The 20192-nt window shown below is 43.7% G+C and overlaps 2 protein-coding genes across 3 annotated transcripts in view; both read left to right on the plus strand.

Moving 5' to 3' along the window:
• Positions 1-18841, plus strand: part of LOC116504774 (zinc finger protein 135-like) — a 38905-nt gene extending 20064 nt beyond the window's left edge. Inside the window, exons 1-2 of one of the 2 annotated variants that reach the window (XM_032212001.1) lie at positions 8737-8816; positions 16262-18841. In XM_032212001.1, coding sequence (XP_032067892.1) covers positions 17472-18755 — 1284 coding nt within the window. In that variant the 5' untranslated portion in view covers positions 8737-8816; positions 16262-17471 and the 3' untranslated portion in view covers positions 18756-18841. Of the gene's footprint in view, positions 1-8736; positions 8817-16261 lie in introns of those variants that run through there. The other variant, XM_032212000.1, reaches the window with a different exon arrangement.
• The window catches only part of LOC116502442 (zinc finger protein 572-like), a 140942-nt gene that overhangs the window by 37306 nt on the left and 83444 nt on the right, over positions 1-20192 (plus strand). The gene's annotated exons all lie outside the window — the stretch shown is intronic.

The raw sequence follows: 20192 nt of genomic DNA on the forward strand, positions 1-20192 counted from the left end.
AAAACATAAAACAAAGCCATCTTCCATTACATACAGTGTGTCCATTGGTTACAAGGTTTTTGTGCATCCTTTCCATAGCCATCACTTACAATTTATATGAAATCACATATTATCAAATCAAATATATTTGTATACATTATCATTGTACCTCATTTATTTGACTATCACTATTATTCCTTCATTTTAAATGAGATATTCTAGGTATTGGATTCATTTATATTATAACAATTCATTACATCATTTTAAATCTATCCCATAATAATATATCTTTATGTTATATTCTATATCATTCTATTATTCTTGTATTTATAACATTCTCTAACATCTTTCATTTCCATGTTTTTTCATCTAACCACTTTTAAAATAGATCCCGTATCTCATAAAATTGTTTATCTTCCTATTCTCTCATTTCAAATGTCAATTTACTCATTTCAGCACATGCCATTATTTTGTGAATAAGTTTCTCCTGCGTTGGTATTTATTCATTTTTCCAATTTTTAGCAAATACAATTCTAGCTGCTGTTAATACATTTACAATTAAATATTTCAATTCTCTATTGTATGTTTCCAGTATGATTCCCAATAAAAATATCTCTGGTTAAAGTCTATATGTTTTTGTATCATTTTTTCCAACCAAGTGTGGATTTTAGCCCAATATCTTTTGGCTTCTATGCACGTCCACCACATATGGTAATATGAACCCGGTATCTGATGACTCCAACACTTTTCCGATTTATTCTTGAACATTCTTGCTATTCTCATCGGGGATAGGTGCCACCTGTAAAACATCTTATCCCCATTTTCTTTATATGCTGTTGACATAGTCATTTTATAATTTTGAGACCACAATTTCTGCCAATTCTCTAAGTAAAATCCCACATCCAAATTCCCCCTCCCAAAGCAATAATAGATTCTTTAACTTGTTCTTCTTCTAACTTAACCTCTAATAAGTATCCATACAGTTTTTAAATCACCTTTACATCAGTACCTATCAAAATTTTATCCAACTCAATCATTTTATCATGGAAACCTTCCATTTTAAGATCTTTATCACAACCTTGTCCCATCCCTTTCTTTATTTTAATAGAGTCTTGTCAGTTCTCCATTTATCATTATCTTTGCTGTTTGTGGTATATAGTTTTTATGGCTTGGGTCAATTTCTTACCAAAGACCATCTGTTACAGCTGTAACACCAGTTCACATTGTCAAAGGCTTTTTGTGCATCTAAGAACATCAAAGCCATATGTTTTCCAGGATGCGCCTCATAATATTCCAGAAATGTCCAGAATTATTCTCATATTATCTTTGATTTTTCTCTTTGGTAGAAACCCATTTTGATCAGGGTGAATAAAATTGTTTAAATATTTTTTGAGTCGTTCTGCCAATATTGAAGCAAATATTTTATAGTCTGAATTTAGCAGAGAAATAGGTCTATAATTCATTTGAATTTGGGTGGGCCTCCTCTTTTAGTACAAGTGTAATATATGCTTCTGACCACAATTTGGGTATCCTCATCTTTGACATAACCTTGTTCATAACTTCTAGTAATGGAAGACACAACGATTCCTGCAACGTCTTATAAAATTCCACTGGCAGTCCATCCGGACCAGAAGCCTTTCCATTGTTTTGTTTTTTAAGTGCTTCAGTTAACTCCATCATCATTATATGGCCTTCTAACATCATTTCAGTTTCTTTAGGTATCTGGGCTGGATTCACTTTCTGCAAATATTGTTTGGCTCCTCCCTCTTCTATATTCTCTTGTTCATACAATTTTCCATAGTAATCTTGTATAATTTTTTTCCTCTCTTCATTCCCATAACAAATTTGCCCTTGATCATCTATTAATTGCATTATTTTCACTGATTCTCTTTTTTCAATGTATATGCTAACCATCTGCCTGGTTTATTTGCATTTTCAAAGTAATTCTGTTTAGCACCTCTAATTTGTTGTGCTAATTCCTTCTTTTCCATTAACCCCATTTTATGTTTGATTATGTCCATTTTTATTTTAATGTCCTTTTTTGTGGAGATTTCTGTAACTCTTTTTGAAATCTCTTGTAGTTGTCTTCTAGTATCTTAAAGGCTTGTCTTTTCTTTGTATTTCTTTTCCTTGTATAGACTATTCTATTATGAAACATTTTCCTTCTTTTAATAGCTGAAAAGTCTATTTATATTAATTGTAATCAATTTTTTCTCTTCTATATTTATACTTCATAAGAAGGATTTACTGCCCTAGTAAATCTCGCTTCTCGTTGTTCTCTAAGGTCAATGCCTCCTACCACACCTTCTTCTTTCTCAGTCACAACTATGCACTCCTCTTGGAGTTCAATTAGTGATTCTTCTTTTCCAGTCTCCTCATCTTTCCCTCTCAGGTGTTCTGCATAGAATAGTTCTGCTTTCTCGAAACACCTCATCTATACCATCCATCATCTTCTCTTTGGTTATCACCAAGTCATCTGCCAAAATTTCTATCATTATTTCTGCCAGATTTTCTCCCTTCTACGTTTTGAAATCTAAGAAATCTAAATAGGAGGGATACGAGTGATCCTTTGCAAGGCAGAGCTGAGGATTACGTCCAATTCCTCGCAGATAAAGTTGCTCGGCTTCGGGCGGACCTGGACTCCAATTGCGCAGAACCAGCTGAGGCACCAGGGGAGAATCTGGCAGGACATCACTGGATTGATTTTCAAGCTGTTACCCCTGAGGATGTGGACAAGACCATGGGAGCTGTAAGTGCCTCCACATGTGTGCTGGACCCGTGCCCCTCCTGGCTGGTTGCTAACAGCAGGGAGGTGACACGGGGCTGGATCCAGGCGGTTGTTACCGCCTCCCTTCGGGAGGGGTTCTTTCCCCCCGCTCTAAAGGCGGCAGTGGTGAGACCCCTTCTGAAGAAACCATCTTTGGATCCAGCCATCTTAAACAACTATCGTCCAGTCTCCAACCTCCTTTTCGTGGGGAAGGTTGTTGAGAAGGTGGTAGCCTTTCAGCTCCGGCGGTCCTTGGAGGAAACCGATTATCTAGATCCCTTCCAGTCGGGATTTAGGCCTGGCTACAGCACGGAAACCGCTTTGGTCGCATTGATCGATGATCTCTGGAGAGCCAAGGATGGAGGCTATGCCTCCATCCTAGTGCTTCTTGACCTCTCAGCAGCTTTCGATACCATCGACCATGGTATCCTTCTGCGACGACTGCGGGACATGGGGGTGGGAGGCACTGTTCTATGGTGGTTCTCCTCTTACCTCTCGGACAGGTCGCAGTCGGTGTTGGTCGGAGGGCAGAGATCGACCCCTAGGCCCCTGATATATGGGGTACCGCAGGGTTCGGTCCTGTCCCCCCTCCTATTTAATATCTACATGAAACCAGTAGGTGAGATCATTCGACGGCACGGGATAAAATACCACCAGTATGCGGACGATACGCAGCTGTATCTGTCCGCCCCGTGCCAACTCAATGAAGCGGTGGACGTGATGTGCCAGGGCCTCGAGGCTGTTAGGGACTGGATGGGGGCTAACAAGCTTGTACTCAATCCAGATAAGACCGAGTGGCTGGTGTGTTTCCCTCCTACTAATTGGCCAAGTGTTCCATCTCTCAGGCTGGGGGATCAAACAGTACGCCCCTCAGACAGGGTCTGCAATTTGGGAGTCCCCCTGGACCCACAGCTGACTTTTGAACACCACTTGTCAGCTGTGACCAGGGGGGCATTTGCCCAGGTTCGCCTGGTGCACCAGTTGCGTCCCTACCTGAACCGGGAGGCCCTCACTACAGTCACTCGCGCCCTTGTGACCTCTAGACTGGACTACTGCAACGTGCTCTACATGGGGCAGCCCTTGAAGAGCATTCGGAGACTTCAGCTTGTCCGGAATGCAGCTGCGCGAGCAATCGTGGGTGCACCTCGGTTCACCCACGTAACACCTATCCTCCGGGAGCTGCACTGGCTGCCTATTGGTCTCCGGATACGCTTCAAGGCGCTAGTCGTCACTTATAAAGCCCTTCATGGTATTGGACCTGGGTACTTGAGAGACCGCCTGCTGCCAATTACCTCAACCAGACTGATTAGATCCCACAGACTAGGCCTCCTCTGAATTCCATCCGCTGGCCAGTGTCGACTGGTGACTACCCGGAGGAGAGCCTTCTCTGTGGCTGCTCCGACCCTCTGGAACGAACTCCCCGTGGAGATTCGCACCCTCACTACCCTCCAGGCCTTCCGCAAAGCCCTTAAAACCTGGCTGTTGCGACAGGCCTGGGGCTAAAGAACCGTGCCCCTATCTCGAATGGTATGATTGTTGCGCTTTTAAATTATGTATTGTTTTGTTTTGTTGTCAAATTGTTTGTATCCCCCCTTCCCTTGTTTTGAGTTGTGAGCTGCCCTGAGTCCCCCTCGGGGGAAAAGGGCGGCATACAAATGAAATAAACATAAACAAACATAAACAAGATAAAATTCTGATCTATCAATCTCCCATCCCAGAATTCTACTGTTATCTTTTTTAACCACACTCAATCTGCTATCGATAACTCCAATTTCCTTGTCTTTTTTGCTCATCTTTTTCTTCAATTTTTTTGAAGTCTGTCCTCATATTTCATCATTTAGTGAATGTTCTCAATTTTTTCATTTGTTTTCCCCATTTTTTGTTCAATGTTCTCTATTCTTTCTTCTCCACTCTCTTTTCAATGTTCTCTGTTCTCTTTTCTATATTTTCTGTACTTGTATTTTTTGTATTCCTTGCATAATCATCTGCAGTGTCACTTCCTTGTCTTCTTCCTGTTGCAACATTGTGTCCATTGATCTTTGTCCTCCAGATGGTGAAGAAGAGGAAGTTGGTACTGTAGAGCCAACGGCCATTATCTTTTTACTCATTTCAAAACAATTGATATACTTTATGGTAGTTGAGAAATAAAAAATCTTCAGGTTCTTTGATACCTTAATCCACTTATATGGAAGACAGTTATAATCCCAAATTGCCCTAAAATAAGAAGAGGAAAAAAAGGAATGGAAAAAAGGGAAAAAGTGGAAAAGGAAAAAAAATCTTCAGGCTCTAGTTTGCCCTAATCCAATTGGTTCCAGTTGTTTAAAAGAAAAAAAAAGGAAAAACAGATCAATAAAAAAATAAAAAATAAAAGGAACAAAAATAAAAATCTTTAGGTTCTTCTTTCCTTAATCCAATTCAGTGGAATAAAATAATAAAATCCAACAGGGAAAAGGGGGGAAAAAACCAAACTTCATTCAAAAAACTGTCCAGCCGCAGAGATATCGACAGTGATCTTGGAGCTGCAAGATCGCATGTTGTACCGCCGCAACATCAGCCGCACCTCCATATCTCCCTCTCTTTTTGTCTCTCTTTCCCTATGTGTCTCTCTCTATCTATCTCTTTATCTATCTACTGGAGGTGAAGAGTAAAAAATGGGCCTTTCCCCCCTTTTTATGGCCTCCTTGGGCCTCTATGCATCCAGTTTTCACCCTCCAGAGCTCCAAAAGCATTCCGCAGGCCAAAACAGCTCATTTTTATGAGCCAAGGTGGCGCGGTGGTTAAATGCAGCACTGCAGGCTGACTGCTAGATCAGCAGTTCAGCGGTTCAAATCTCACCGGCTCAGGGTTGACTCAGCCTTCCATCAATGTTCCCTCTAATTTTTTTTCAGTGTGAGCGGAAAAGTATAGTGTTTGAGCGGCATATTTTCATGCCTGAGCACCTGAATTTTTTTCACAGATGTCACCTAAGACAACAACGAAATCAGTATTATTTGAAACTCAAAGTTATGTTTATTCAAGGTATCCGCTTAATTAAAAGTGTTATATAATATCAGTATCACTTAACAACGGTCCTGCTTAGCAACCCAAATGTTGGCTCAGAAACTCTGGCATTGAAGCGTGCAAGTCTTAAAGCTGTCAAGTTACAAGACCCTCGCACCCCTAACCCTTTAGGAAAAAAACCCCAGGGGTCTTCAAACCTGACAGCTTTAAGCCTTGTGGACTTCAACTCCCAGAATTTCTCCTCCAGTCATGTTGCAGCAACGTCATCTGCGTGGATCTGCTCCATCTTTGGTTTTTTCACAGGAGGCAGGGCTGCTGCTGAAGATGCCAACGAGCCCCCACCGCCACTAGAATATGCATTTGTTTAGCATGACATAGAATAGTCTTTCAACCAGAAGTATGGAATAAAAGAGAGACTGATAAATATTAAAAAAAAATAAAACCAAAAAGCAGCTATTTATTTGAGTTCTAGATAAACATTTAGTTCAGAAGAGATTAGAATAGAATAGAGAAAGAATAGAATATAAAGAATACAATAGAAATAGAATTGGAAGGGACCTTGGAGGTCTTCTAGTCCAACCCCCTGCCTAGGCAGGAAACCCTACACTACTTAAGACAAACGGTTATCCAAAATCTTCTTTAAAACTTCCAGTGTTGGAGCATTCCCAACTTCTGGAGGCAAGTTGGTCCATTGGTTAATTGTTCTCACTGTCAGGAAATTTATCCTTAGTTCTAGGTTGCTTCTCTCCTTGATTAGTTTCCATCCATTGCTTCTTGTCCAGCCTTCAGGTGCCTTGGAGAATAGCTTGACTCCCTCTTCTTTGGAGCAACCCCTGAGATATTGGAAGACTGCTATCATGTCTCCCCTAGTCCTTCTTTTCATCAAACTGGACATACCCAGTTCCTACAACCGTTCTTTATATGTCAATATCATTTAGACAAAGTTGATCCCCTTATTCTCCACTCCAGAACCTTGGAGTTTGAAGTTCTTTGGTTCTCTTCTCCCACCCTCTGTGTTCCCACGAGGGGATTAGCATCATAGCTCAACTGCCCCCCTCCCACCCATAAAGACCAGGAGAGCATCGCTGCACATAGCCAAATGCTACCATAGCAACTATGGCGTTGTCTGATGTCTTTCTTGCACGCTAAGATGGACTGACGGGGTGAAGCATAGCTTGCATTGTCCCTACTAGTGTGGATTCTTTTCCCAGCCTTGGTCACTTTACGAGGGGTGGACTTCAGTTCCCAGAATTCTTCAGCCAGGGAAATTCTGGGAGCTGAAGTCCTCCGTCCCTCCCTTATTCCTGTTTCCTTTTCCTTCATTATATTCAATTGTTTCAATATTAAGTGTAATTCTTCCTTCCTAACATTTTTCCATTTTTTTCCTTATATTCTTTTCCATTTCAACATTGTCTTTGTTCCTTCCATTCTTTCTTCCTTCTTTCAATCCTTCCAATATTTTTTCCTTCATTCCCTTGTCTGTTTCAATATTAAGTACATTTCTTCCTTTCTTCCTATACTTTTTTCCATTTTCTTCCTTATATTCTTTTCCATTTCAACATTGTCTTCCTTTTTTCCTTCCTTCCTTCCTATACGTCTTTCCATTTTCTTCCTTATATTATCTTTTCTGTTTCAACAGTCTTTGTTTCTTTGTTTCTTTCTTTCTTCCTTCCTTCCTTCCTTCCCTTCCTATACTTCTTCTTTCATTCATTATATTTTCTTTTCCATTTCAATATTAAGTGTAATTCTTTGTTCCTCCTTCCTTCTTTCAATCCTTCCAATAATTTTTCCTTCATTCTCTTTTCCTTCAATATTAAGTGCAATTCCTTCCTTCCTTCCTAAGTTATTTCCATTTTCTTCCTTATATAATATTTTCTGTTTCAACATAAAGTGCCTTCCTTCCCTCCCTCCCTCCCATCCCTTTCTTTATGTTTTCTTCATGCTTTCTTTTCTTTTTCCTCTGCTCTTTTTAAATCCCCCCCCCTTCTTCTCCTCCTCTACATTTAGGTTGGATTAGTTTGTACAACGGTCATCAAACTTCTGAAGTAAAAATAAATAAATAAATCATATTTAAGAAGAAGAAGAAAAAGGAAGACGTTTTTAGTTAAGTCAAACGTTTTAATAAAAGTTTCATCTTTTAAGATTTGTCCAACACATCCAATTGTAACCTTAACAGTAAAGAATATCACCCCAGCTGCTAAAGGTTCAACCAGTCTGAGAACCATTGAAAAGACAACAGTGCAAAATCCAAAAGACACAACTTCCTCACGACCTCACCGCCATTGCTTTGGTACCAAATCTTTGAGGAAGGGGCTCCAGAAAGGAGGAGGAGGAGGAGGAGGAGGAGGAGGGAACCAAAGAGAGGCTTTTACCGGGTCTGCGCCCCACAGCCAGGACCGTCCTTGCGCCTCAAGCCGCGTTTCTTCCTGCAAAGCCCTTCGGGCAACCCGAGAGTTCCGCTTGACGCCAGAAGGGCTTTGCAGGAAGAAACGCGGCTGGAGGCGCCAGGACGGTCCTGGCTGTGGGGCGCAGACTCGGCAAAAGCCTCTCTTTGGTTCCCTCCTCCTCCCCCTCCTTTCACAGCCTGTGTGACGCTGCCGCTCAGGCTGAGAGCTGCCGCTGAAACAAGTTTGGGGAGGTCCTTTGCAGGCAGCCAGTTCTAGCCGCCTGCAAAGGACTTCCCCACGTTTGCTTTGAAAGAAACCTCTGCGCGGGAGTTAGAAACCTCTGCGCGGGGGTTTCTTGCCATGTGCGCGGCCGCGCGGCCGCGCACCTTAGAGGGAACAGTGCCTTCCATCCTTCCGAGGTGGGTAAAATGAGGACCTGGATTGTTGTTGGGGGCAATATGCTGACTCTGTAAACCGCTTAGAGAGGGCTGAAAGCCCTATGAAGCGGTATATAAGTCTACTGTTATTGCTATTATTATTATTGCTATTTTTAGCCAAAGCCTGGCCATTTTCACCCATTTTGGGGGCTTCTTTCACACACACAGAGCACATCCAGAAGCATTCTGCAGACCAAAATTGTTGGCCTTACCTTTCAGTTCCAGCTTGCGGGGCTCCCAGGTAAGGTAAGTCCTGCACTTGGCTGAAGGGTAGGTGGGGCGATATGGGTGAGCCAACCTCATGGTCCTGCATAGGCTAAATTAATGACTTCAGTGGGCCACATGAGGCCTGCAGCCCATAGTTTGAGGACCCGTGCCTTAACCCCATGCATTGAAAAAAATGGAAACATTAAGGAAGAAAGGTTGGAGGCAATAGATAACAGGATAAAATAATTCCACATGTCTGATAGGATTAGGACGAATGAAGTGATAATTAAGACCCATCATGAGCCTTTGCGAAACAATTAAAAATAATCAAATAATAAAAGCACACAAAGCAAACTTCAAAATTACAAAGTACTGTAAACTGTATAAAAATCCTTGCACTCATCAAACTAATTTGTCAGCTGTCCCAGAACTGCATGCTGTGGTTCTGCTCATCAATAAACGGACCTTCTTTCCTAAGCAGCTAACCTCCATTTTATTTCCAGAGCCTTTCTTGGCTTGGAACTAAAACATGGATTTTTCTTCCAACATCCTGCTGTGATTTTTTCTTCTTGTAGCAGTGCCAAGATGCTGACAAATTTGTTGCAACAGCCTTGGTGTTGGAGCTGTGAGAAAGAAATTATTTGGTGGAAAATGTTTCATTTCTAAAAAAAAGCATTGTGCTGCTCTTTAAATAGCTTTTGAGAATGAAAGAAAAGGGTATTGTCTTGAACCTTAATGTCGCAGAGCAAAAACTAACTTAGGAGGCACTTTGTGTGCAGGTAGGTGAAGAGGATAACTTCAGTCTAATTCTTAGTGTCTCTTTCTGTGTGTTCTTGTGTATGCAGCTACTTCTAAAATACAGGCAATACAGACATGCTGGACAAATTTCCTTCTAACTAGACAGAAATCTAAGGGGTTCAGAACTTGCTCTGTCAGCCACTCCCAAATACAATCTCTGAGTCCATTTACTGTATATTTCAGAGTATAAGACGCACCAAGGTTTTGAAGAGGCAAATTTAAAACAAAAGTTGTTAGATAGATAGAGGGATAGAGAGGGAGAGAAATAGTGAGAAATACAGTAGGTAGGTAGGGAGAGAGAGAGTAGTTCAGTAGGTAGGGAGATAAAGAGAGAGAGTGTGTGTGTGTAGATTAGGTAGGTAGGTAGAAGGATAGAGAGAGAGAAATACAGTAGATAGGTAGGGAGAGAGAGTAGGTAGGTAGGTAGGTTGATAAAGGGATAGAGGGAGAGAGAAATAGAGAGAGAAATACAGTAGGTAGGTAGGGAGAGAGTGTGTAGGTAGGTAGGTAGAGGGATAGAGAGAGAGAAATAGAGAGAAAAATATAGTAGAGCTTTTGCTGTGACCCAGCATAACAGATAGAGCGCCCTTGCTGACCTTAATGAGGACACTAAAGAGACAGGTCAAGGTTTAGTTCATTCTCACCATGACCTTGATTTCATCTTTGCAGATTCGGGCTATATACTGCTATTCTGCCTTAGTTATGTATCCTCTTTCCATTTTTTATACTGATCCTTTTTTTTCATTCAGTTTATCAGATAAATCTTTATGCAACCATGCTGGATTCTTCTTGGATATCTTGTTTTCCCTTTCCAGTAATATCGTGTTTGGCTGTGCTTATATGATCATACTAGTAAGTTGGATACCCGTGCTTCGCTACAGAAATGGAACAGCAATAGATAGCATTCTTTACCATCACCCTCCATTATCCTGTAGCTATAAAAGGCAGTAGCAAACGTGGTCTTCTTGAGGGGAACTTTGGTGTTTGGTTCACACTGAGGTATATTGATGTAATAGCCATCTTCTCCATGGCAGAACAACAGAAGCTACTGGAGAGCTTCATAGGCACGGTGCATCTCACTAATTCATAAAAACCAGTCTTCTCTGCTGTGGAGAAAGATATCTCTTTTCTCAAAATCCTGGGCAACAATGAGAACAGCCACTTCTCTAGTCATGAGGGCATTGAAACGATCTCGGTGCTTCCTATCAGCATTAATTGATTTTGATTTGATTTGATTTGATTGTATTTCTATGCCGCAGAGAAGGCCCTCCTCCGGGTGATAGCCAATCGGCATTGGCCAGTGGATAGAATTCGGAGGAGGCCTAGTCTGTGGGATCTAATCGATCTGTGGGAGGTAATTGGCAGCAGGCGGTCTCTCAAGTACCCAGGTCCAATACCATGAAGGGCTTTATAAGTGATGACTAGCACCTTGAAGCGTATCCGAAGACCAATAGGCAGCCAGTGCAGCTCGCAGAGGATAGGTGTAACGTGGGTGTACCGAGGTGCACCCACAATCGCTCGCGCGGCTGCATTCTGGACAAGCTGAAGTCTCCAAATGCTCTTCAAGGGCTGCCCCATGTAGAGCACATTGCAGTAGTCCAGTCTTGAGGTCACAAGGGCATGAGTGACTGTTGCGAGGGCCTCCCGGTTCAGGTAGGCACGCAATCGGAGCACCAGGTGAACCTGGGCAAATGCCCCCCTGGTCACAGCCGACAAATGGTGTTCAAAAGTCAGCTGTGGATCCAGGAGGACTCCCAAATTGCGAACCCTGTCTGAGGGGCGTACTGTTTGACCCCCCAGCCTGAGAGATGGAATACTTGGCCAATTGGTGGGAGGGAAACACACCAGCCACTCGGTCTTGAGTGGAAGCTTGTTAAGCCCCATCCAGACCCTAACAGCCTCCAGGCACTGACATCACGTCAACCGCTTCATTAAGTTGGCACGGGGCGGACAGATACAACTGTGTATCGTCTGCATACTGATGATATTTTATCCTGTGCCGTCGAATGATCTCACCCAGCGGCTTCGTGTAGATGTTAAACAGGAGGGGGGACAGGACCGAACCCTGCGGCACCCCATAGTTCAGGGGCCCTTGGTCTCTGCCCTCCAACCAACACCGACTGCGACCTGTCCGAGAGGTAAGAGGAGAACCACTGAAGGACGGTGCTTCCCACCCCTACCTCTCGCAACCGTCGCAGAAGGATACCATGGTCGATGGTATCGAAGGCCGCTGAGAGGTCAAGGAGCACTAGAATGGAGGCATGACCCCCGTTCCTGGCTCTCCAGAGATCATCGGTCAGTGCGACCAAAGCAGTTTCTGTGCTGTAGCCAGGCCTGAATCCAGACTGAAAGGGATCTAGATAATCGGTTTCATCCAAGGACTGCTGGAGCTGAGAGGCCACCACTTTCTCAACAACCTTCCCCACGAAGGGGAGGTTGGAGACTGGACGATAGTTATTTAAGATGGCTGGATCCAAAGATGGCTTCTTTGGAAGGGTCTCACCACCGCCGCCTTTAAAGCGGGGTGAAAGAATCCCTCCCGAAGGGAGGCGATAACTACCGCCTGGATCCAGCCCCGTGTCACCTCCCTGCTGTTAGCAACCAGCCAGGAGGGGCACGGGTCCAGCGCACATGTGGAGGCACTCACAGCTCCCATGGCCTTGTCCACTTCCTCAGGGGTAACGAGTTGAAAATCAATCCAGCGATGTCGCTACAGATTCTCGCTTGGTGCCTCAGTTGGCTCTGCGCAATTGGAGTCCAGGTCCGCCCGAAGCCGAGCAACTTTATCCGCGAGAAATTGGACGTATTCCTCAGCTCTGCCTCGCAAAGGATCGCTCGTATCCCTCCTATTCAGGAGGGAACGGGTTATCCTAAACAAGGCGGCTGAGCGTGACTCAGCGGAAGCTATCAGAGTGGCAATGTGAGGTTTTTTTGACATCCTAATTGCCCGGAGGTAGACTCTGATGCAGAATTTTAATAGTGCTCGGTCTGACTCGGACTTACTGCATCTCCAGCGGTGCTCTAGGCGTCTCTTTTGGCGCTTCATCTCCCGGAGTTCCTCAGTAAACCAAGGAGCCCTCCTGGATCCACTGCCTCGGATTGGCCGTAAAGGCGCAATCCGGTTGAGAGCTTCCGACGCTGCTGAGTTCCAAGCAGCAACCAGGGTCTCTGCTGGACTGCGGGTGAGGGTATCAGGAACAACGCCAAGCGCCGTCTGAAAGCCCAAAAGGTCCATAAGACTCCTAGGGTGGAACCACCTAATCGGTTCCTCCTCCCTACAGTGGGGGTTTGGCCTCCGAAAGTCAAGCCTCAGTAGGTAGTGGTCCGATCATGACAGGGGCAAGGTCTCACTACCCCTCAAGCCAAGATCACAACTCCACTGCTCCGAGAGGAATACGAGATCGAGCGTGTGACCCGCCGAGTGAGTCGGGCCCCGGATTACTTGGGTCAAGCCCATGGCTGTCATGGAAGCCATGAACTCCTGCGCTCCATCAGAGTACTCGCCGAGCGAAGGCAAATTGAAGTCCCCCAGCACCATAAGCCTGGGGAACTCAATTGCCAGCTCGGCTACTGACTCGAGGAGCGAGGGGAGGGCTGTTGCAACGCTGTTGGGAGGCAGGTACGTTAACAGCAAGCCCACATGACCCTCGAGGTCCAACTTCACCAGCAAGGACTCACACCCAACAAACTCCGGAGCAGAGATCCTACGAGGAGCTAGAGACTCTCGGATAACAATAGCCACACCCCCACCCCTTCTCTGGGGTCGCAGCTGATGAAGCAACTGAAAACCCTCTGGGCATATCTCAGTGAGGGGGACCCCTCCGGGCCCAGCCAGGTTTCAGTAATACATGCCAGGTCTGCCTTCTCGTCTAAAATTAGGTCCCGGACGAGAGGAGCCTTGTGAACTACAGACCTGGCATTTAGCAACAGCAGCCTGAGACCAGGGTCCTGATTACTCACGCCATCTGGCCTTGGAGTGGGACTAATAGGGCCGGAAGGAGGGATCTCTGTGACGTAGCGAACCCTCCTTCCCCGGTAATGGATAGCCTTGAAGTCCCCGCCATATCTGCCCCTCCCTGTTAAGACCGTAATGTTCTGGCCCACTCCCGTGTCCGTGGCCCCTCCACCCACCCCCATAGTCCCCGCGTTCCCTGGCAGGCCCTTCGAATCAATCATCCTGGGGTTGGGAATAGGCCCAGATCCTCCCAACACTTCTGCAGAGCACTCAGTGTGGGGGAACCCGGTTTCACTCCCAATCCTCACATACACACCCAAGCACTCACTCACCACTTGGAAGTCCTTGGAAGTATGGCTGAAGGGGAGAGAGGTGCACCACCATTGTAGCACATCCCGGGACCCTCAATCTGCCATTCCTAAACACAGCACGGCTACCTGCGCAAGGCAGCAAACCAACATACCTTGTGGCTTGGCTAGGACCGTTGTGAGCATGCATGGGCAGTGGGTGGAGTCATGGGAAGATTTAAATGATGGAGGGGAGCACTGGGCTTCAGCGTTGACTTCATCTCACTATATCTTATCACTAAGTGTTTCTCGGATCGTGCTGAAGCATGGAAGATAAACAATACTGAGAATTGTGTAGTTTATTATTTCTGAGGTTCAAATGTAAAACTAGAGAAATACTTATTAGTCCAAGCATTGATCTCATTTGTGACTGATTAGCATAGGGGTTATTAGATGTATACCTTTTTTACAGCCTTTCTACTGACTTGGGGATGATTTTGACGATACTTGTGTGCAGCTTCCCTTACTTGTGTTTTCCTAATCCCATCTGTAAATCTTTTTCTGCATTTTTGCCTCTTTTCCCTATAACTGGTGTTACACTAGAAGGAACAGATTCGTCTGAACAGGGGAGTAAAATAAGGGAGGGGGACTCTGCCTCTGCCTACCAGCATCCATTAGTATCCATCTGGCTAGCACCCTGTCAGTGTGTCAGAGAGTTGAGGGGTGTTTGGAAACTCAAACAGTATTTGCTGTGTGAGAAAGAAGGAGACAGGAAGGAGCCTGGATGTGGCTTACCTCAACTGTTCTGTAGTAAAGCTGCTTTGCTGCTGTGAAAGTGAAACTCCACTTTTGAGGTGGGGAGGGGGAGTAGAAGTCCTTAGCATCAGAGGGCTACTTTGAAAGTGAGACAGTATTTGCTGTGTGAGCAAGGAGACAGGAAGGGGCCTGCTATTGGTTAGCTCAACTGTTCTGTAGTACAGCTGCCTCCTGCCGTGAAAGTAAAACTGAAACTGAATCTCATCTCCTCTGCTGGTGTTTTGCATTTGGAACAGATTTCTTTTCTGATTAGGGGAGGGAGTAGAACTAGTTAGCATGATGGCATATTAATAATAATATAGGAAATACTAATGCTCTGGTGATCATTTCAAAAAATCTTTTCTTAGTGAGCACCCAGAAGCCAAGAGGAACATACGTGGAAAATTTGAGGTTTGTAGGCTTTAATGTTCTGGAGATTTTGTGATAATGCATGAATGGTATTTTGCTTTTATATATATAGATTTTCCATTATTTCCCACACTCCTTGCATTGCTTTCTCCTTTAGGGTTTTTATCCATGAAATTTTGCTTACGCTATGAATTTCTTAAAATCAGCTCTTCTAAAGTTTAAGAACTTGTTGGATTATATTCTATTGCTTGTGTTTGCATTATAATGAATTCCAGTAAGATGTGGTCACTCGACCAAGGTTCCAAAAACTTCAACTCCTTCTATCGCTTCTCTGTTAGTAAGAATTAGGTTGAGTATAGTTTTCCCTCTAGTTCCCTCCTCTACTTTTTGGATAACAAAGTTGTCAGCTAAGTTGTTTAGGAATCTATTCAATCTCCTACTTGCTGTAGACTTTGTCTCCCAGTTGATATCAGGGTAGTTAAAGTCTCCCATTATATCTTAAGGTTGCCCTCTGAATATAGTTTGTAATCCACACATATTGAAAATGACAGAAGAATAAAATTTACGAGTTTTTTTACTTCCATGTATTGCCAATAAGTATTGTATTTCCTGTCCCATCCATGTATTAACCAGGTTCAATTGTTCTTAATCCATCTTTGGTTGCACAGGGAGTCCTCACTTACCACTTCTTCCTTGATCCTTCAAAGTTACTATGGCACAGTAGAAGCAGACGTGCACCTGGTTCACAAAATTTATGTTAATCCCAGCACTTGTTCCGTGACTGCATGTCAGCAGTGACTGTGGTTTTGAAGGAGCAGGAAAAGGAGTTGCACCAATTTGGGTTCTGCCAAGAGTTGTACATATATGGTGCCTGCAGCATCCCACACTCATGATCCCCATTTGTGATCTTCCGAAATAGCTTCTGTCTAGCAACATCAGTGGATGTACTAGCAGGAAATTGCAAATCGCTGTCATATGAAATTGCCTTTAATAACCCACAGTAATTAGCTTAACAACTACAGATGTAATTTGGTACTGTCATGTGACATGATGCTTAATGATTGAGCTGCTTAGTGACGCAAATATCAATTCCAATTGTGGTAGGTTAAATGAGGACTACTTAAGCAAGGATGTCACCAGAGGGGTTGTAGACAGTATTTTCTGCCCTTATTTGTGGCTGAGGACTTCCATGAGCAAAAGTGGTGTATACTTTTCTTCTTTTCCCCCCACATCTCTAACCATTTTATAAACAATGTTACATTTTTCTTTGTATCTTACAGATGAAGAGGATGGCAATAGGAGCACACTCTGAATAACTGTAAAGAACAATCAGTGTTGAAATGGGAAGAAAATCAAGCCAAAAATCAAAATATTTTCCATTTCCTGCAGAAAACCATACAAATCTCCTCCTCCTCCAGCAGCTGTTTGACAAAAGAGAGAAAATTAAGAAAGAATAAGCAGACTATGCAGAGCTCAAGGATAAATTAAATGAGAGGGGATGGGAGATTATTCATAATTCAGCAAAAGAGGGAAATATCTGGAAGTCTGTTCGAAAGAAAAGATCAATAGTAAAGCCACGTAGAACAGACAGGAATGCAGGCCTCTCCCTGAGAGGAAGAAGATGGCTTGAATGAAAGAACCCTTAACAAAGGCATTGTCCATATTTTTTACCTCCTCAAGAATATCAGTGGTGCAAAAGCTTCATAAATTTGCTTATTGTTGGAAAAGCACAGATTGCAAATCACAGCTGATTATGCACAAGAGGAGACGGAAAGCCACACAAATTACCTGAATGTGACAAAAACTACGGTCACAAAAGCTCCCTTGTTGTTCATGGAAGCACCTCCACAAAGGAGGGAAGCCACAAAAGTGCTCCCAATGTGGTAAATGCTTTAGTGAGCATGGCAACATGGTGCTATATCAGATAACTCACAGGAGGGAGAAACATATGACTGTGCAGATTGTGTGAAAGTTTCATTAGAAATTCCCAGGTCTTGAGATACTAAAGGATGCACACAAAGGAATAAAACCATTTTAACATCCTTTCTGTGGGAAATGTTTCAGTGAGGCACCTGAGGACTTCCGCAAAAGAGAAACCTTTTGAATGTCCCGATTGTGGAAAAAAATATAGTCACAATTTAGGTCTCGTGATGCATCAGTAGATTGACTCCAGGGAGAAACTCTATGAGTATCTAGATTGTGGGGAAAACATCATTAGAAATTTCCATCTCAAGAGACACCAGAGAACACAGAAGAAAAACCCTTTGAATGTCCTGATTATGGGAAAGTCACAATTCTGGTGATACACCAGAAGACTCCCATAGGAGAGAAATGCTTTGAATGACCTGATCGTTGGAAAACTTTCAGTTATGATTCCAATTTGTGAAACACCAGAGGAATCATAAAAGAGAAAAACCCATTCAATGTCCAGACTGTGGGAGAAGCTTCAATTGTAATTCCCACCTGGTAACACATCAGAAGATTCACTCCATGGAGAAACCTTATAAGTGTAGAGATTGTGGGGAAAGTTTCATTATAAATTCCCACCTCTTGAGACATAAGACCATGCACACAGGAGAGAAACCCTTTGAACCACCTGACTGTGGCAAAAGCTTTAGTGATAATTCTAGCCTGATGAAACACCGGAAGACTCACATAAGAGAGAAACCCTTTGAATGTCCTAACAGTGGGAAAAGTTTCAGTCGAAATGCCTATCTGGTGATACACCAGAGGACTTACACTGGAGAGAAACCCTTTGAATGTCCTATCTGTGGGAAAAGCTTTAATGATAATTCCAGTATGGTGGCACACCAGAGGACTCACAGAAAACCCTTTGAATGTCCTGATTGTGGGAAAGCTTTCAGTCTGAGTTCCACCCTGGTGGCACACCAGAGGACTCACACAGGAGAGAAACCCTTTGAATGTCCTGATTGTGGGAAAAGTTTCAGTCAGAATTCAAGCCTGGTGAAACACCAGAGGACTCACACAGGAGAGAAACCCTTTGAATGTCCTATCTGTGGGAAAAACTTTAATGATAATTCCAATATGGTGGCACACCAGAGGACTCACACAGGAGAGAAACCCTTTGAATGTTCTGATTGTGGAAAAAGTTTCAGTCAGAATTCCAGCCTGGTGAAACACCAGAGGACTCACACAGGAGTGAAACTCTTTGAATGTCCTGACTGTGGGAAAAGTTTTATTAAGAATTCCAGCCTGTTGGGACACCAGCGGACTCACACAGGAGAGAAACACTTTGAATGTCCTGATTGTGGGAAATGTTTTAGTCGGAGTTCCAGCCTGGTGAAACACCAGAGGACTCACACAGGAGAGAAACCTTTTGAATGTCCTGATTGTGGGAAAAGTTTTATTAAGAATTCCATCCTGGTGAAACACCAGAGGACTCACACAGGAGAGAAACCATTTGAATGTCCTATCTGTGGGAAAGGTTTCAGTCAGAATTCCTACCTGGTGATACACCAGAGGACTCACACAGGAGAGAAACCCTTTGAATGTCCTATCTGTGGGAAAAGCTTTAGTTATAATTCTAATCTGGTGAGACACAAGAGGACACACACAGGAGTGAAACCCTTTGAATGTCCTGATTGTAGGAAAAGTTTTAGTCTCAGTTCCAGCCTGCTGAGACATCAGAGGACTCACACAGGAGAAAAACCCTTTGAATGTCCTATCTGTGGGAAAAGCTTTAATGATAATTCCAATATGGTGGCACATCAGAGGACTCACACAGGAGAGAAACCCTTTGAATTGCCTGATTGAGGGAGAGGTTTTGTCAGGGCTGCTTCACTCAGTAACCAAGAAAGAAACCACTCAACTCCATCTTGCAGAATTAAGAGTACTTTTAGTGGTCATGAGTAGATAGTAGCTAAGCAAAGCGAGGTCTGAGGCAAAAGCGCACGTAATCATAGATACCAATATGTGACCCAACCCCTCCCACTGGTAACCTTAGTTCATAGTCCAATCAGCACAACCCACAGGTGTCATGTGGGAGACATCTTTAAAAAGCATCATCAGGCTGGTATGCCAGACAGTTGGTCTGGGTGGCAAATCCTTTATCTGCGGCATGCGCAGTAGATGGTGAGAACACCTCCGTTTATACATCCACTCCTGTGCAGACACTTCCCCACCCACACACAATGCCCCCCTCCCCGTTTCAATGGCAGCCGAAAGCAAGCAGCAAAACAGAGGCTGACATCCGGCCCTCTGTCAGAAAAGGAAATCATCCCTGTAGAAAAACAAACAAACAGACAAACAAACAACAGAAAACAAGAACAAGGAAAGGTGGAAATGTCCACGTCAATTCAGGTCATGGCTTTTTGGGATAGGTAGAGTAGAATTTCTGCAAAAGTTGAGGAGCCCTCACGTGGGACTTATCGACCCATTCAGCATGAGTGGGGGGGAAATGTTTCCAGGATATGAGATACTGAATTTGATTTATATGTTTCCGAAAGTCCAAAATCTCTTTAACCTCAAAATGTTGCTCTCCCTCAATGAGGAGGGGATCAGGTGGTGCAGGCAGAGAAACTCGCAGAGAGGAAGTGTGTTCCAGCTTCAAAAGTTTGACATGAAACACTGGGTACACACGTTTAAGGTATTTTGGCAGTTCCAGTCGCACCGATACAGGGTTAATAATCTTTACAATTGGAAATGTATCGACGTACTTAGGACCCAGTTTCTTAGATTTCTGGGTGGTTTGGAGAAATTTGGTAGAGAAAAATGCACGATCTCCAACCTTGATTCCCTCTTCTTGTCAGCTTGTTTCTTGTGTGCTTGATGAGCAGCATCCAACGCCTTGTATGCCAAAGGCCAGATTTTGCGCAGTTGGTCACTCCATTCTGAAAGGGACAGGACTTGTGGCTTTTCTCATGGTATCTCTGGAATAGATACAAAATCATGGCCAAACACTACTTTAAACGATGTAAAACCTGTGCTGCTGTGCACCGAATTGTTGTAGGCCACTTCAGCATGAGGTAACAACTCAACCCAATTATGTTGTTGATAATTAATGAAACATCGGAGGTACTGTTCCAAAACAGAATTAGTCCTTTCACAAGCTCCATTAGTTTGTGGATGGTGGGCGGAGCTTAGCCCTTGGGCGGAGCCAATCAATTTCAAAAACTCCTTCCAAAATGAGGTGAATGTGACCCCCCTATCGGAGATAATGCGGTCTGGTACACCATGCAGGCGATATACATG

The sequence above is a fragment of the Thamnophis elegans genome, chromosome 2 (assembly GCF_009769535.1).
Source record: "Thamnophis elegans isolate rThaEle1 chromosome 2, rThaEle1.pri, whole genome shotgun sequence".
NCBI classification, from domain to species: domain Eukaryota; kingdom Metazoa; phylum Chordata; class Lepidosauria; order Squamata; family Colubridae; genus Thamnophis; species Thamnophis elegans.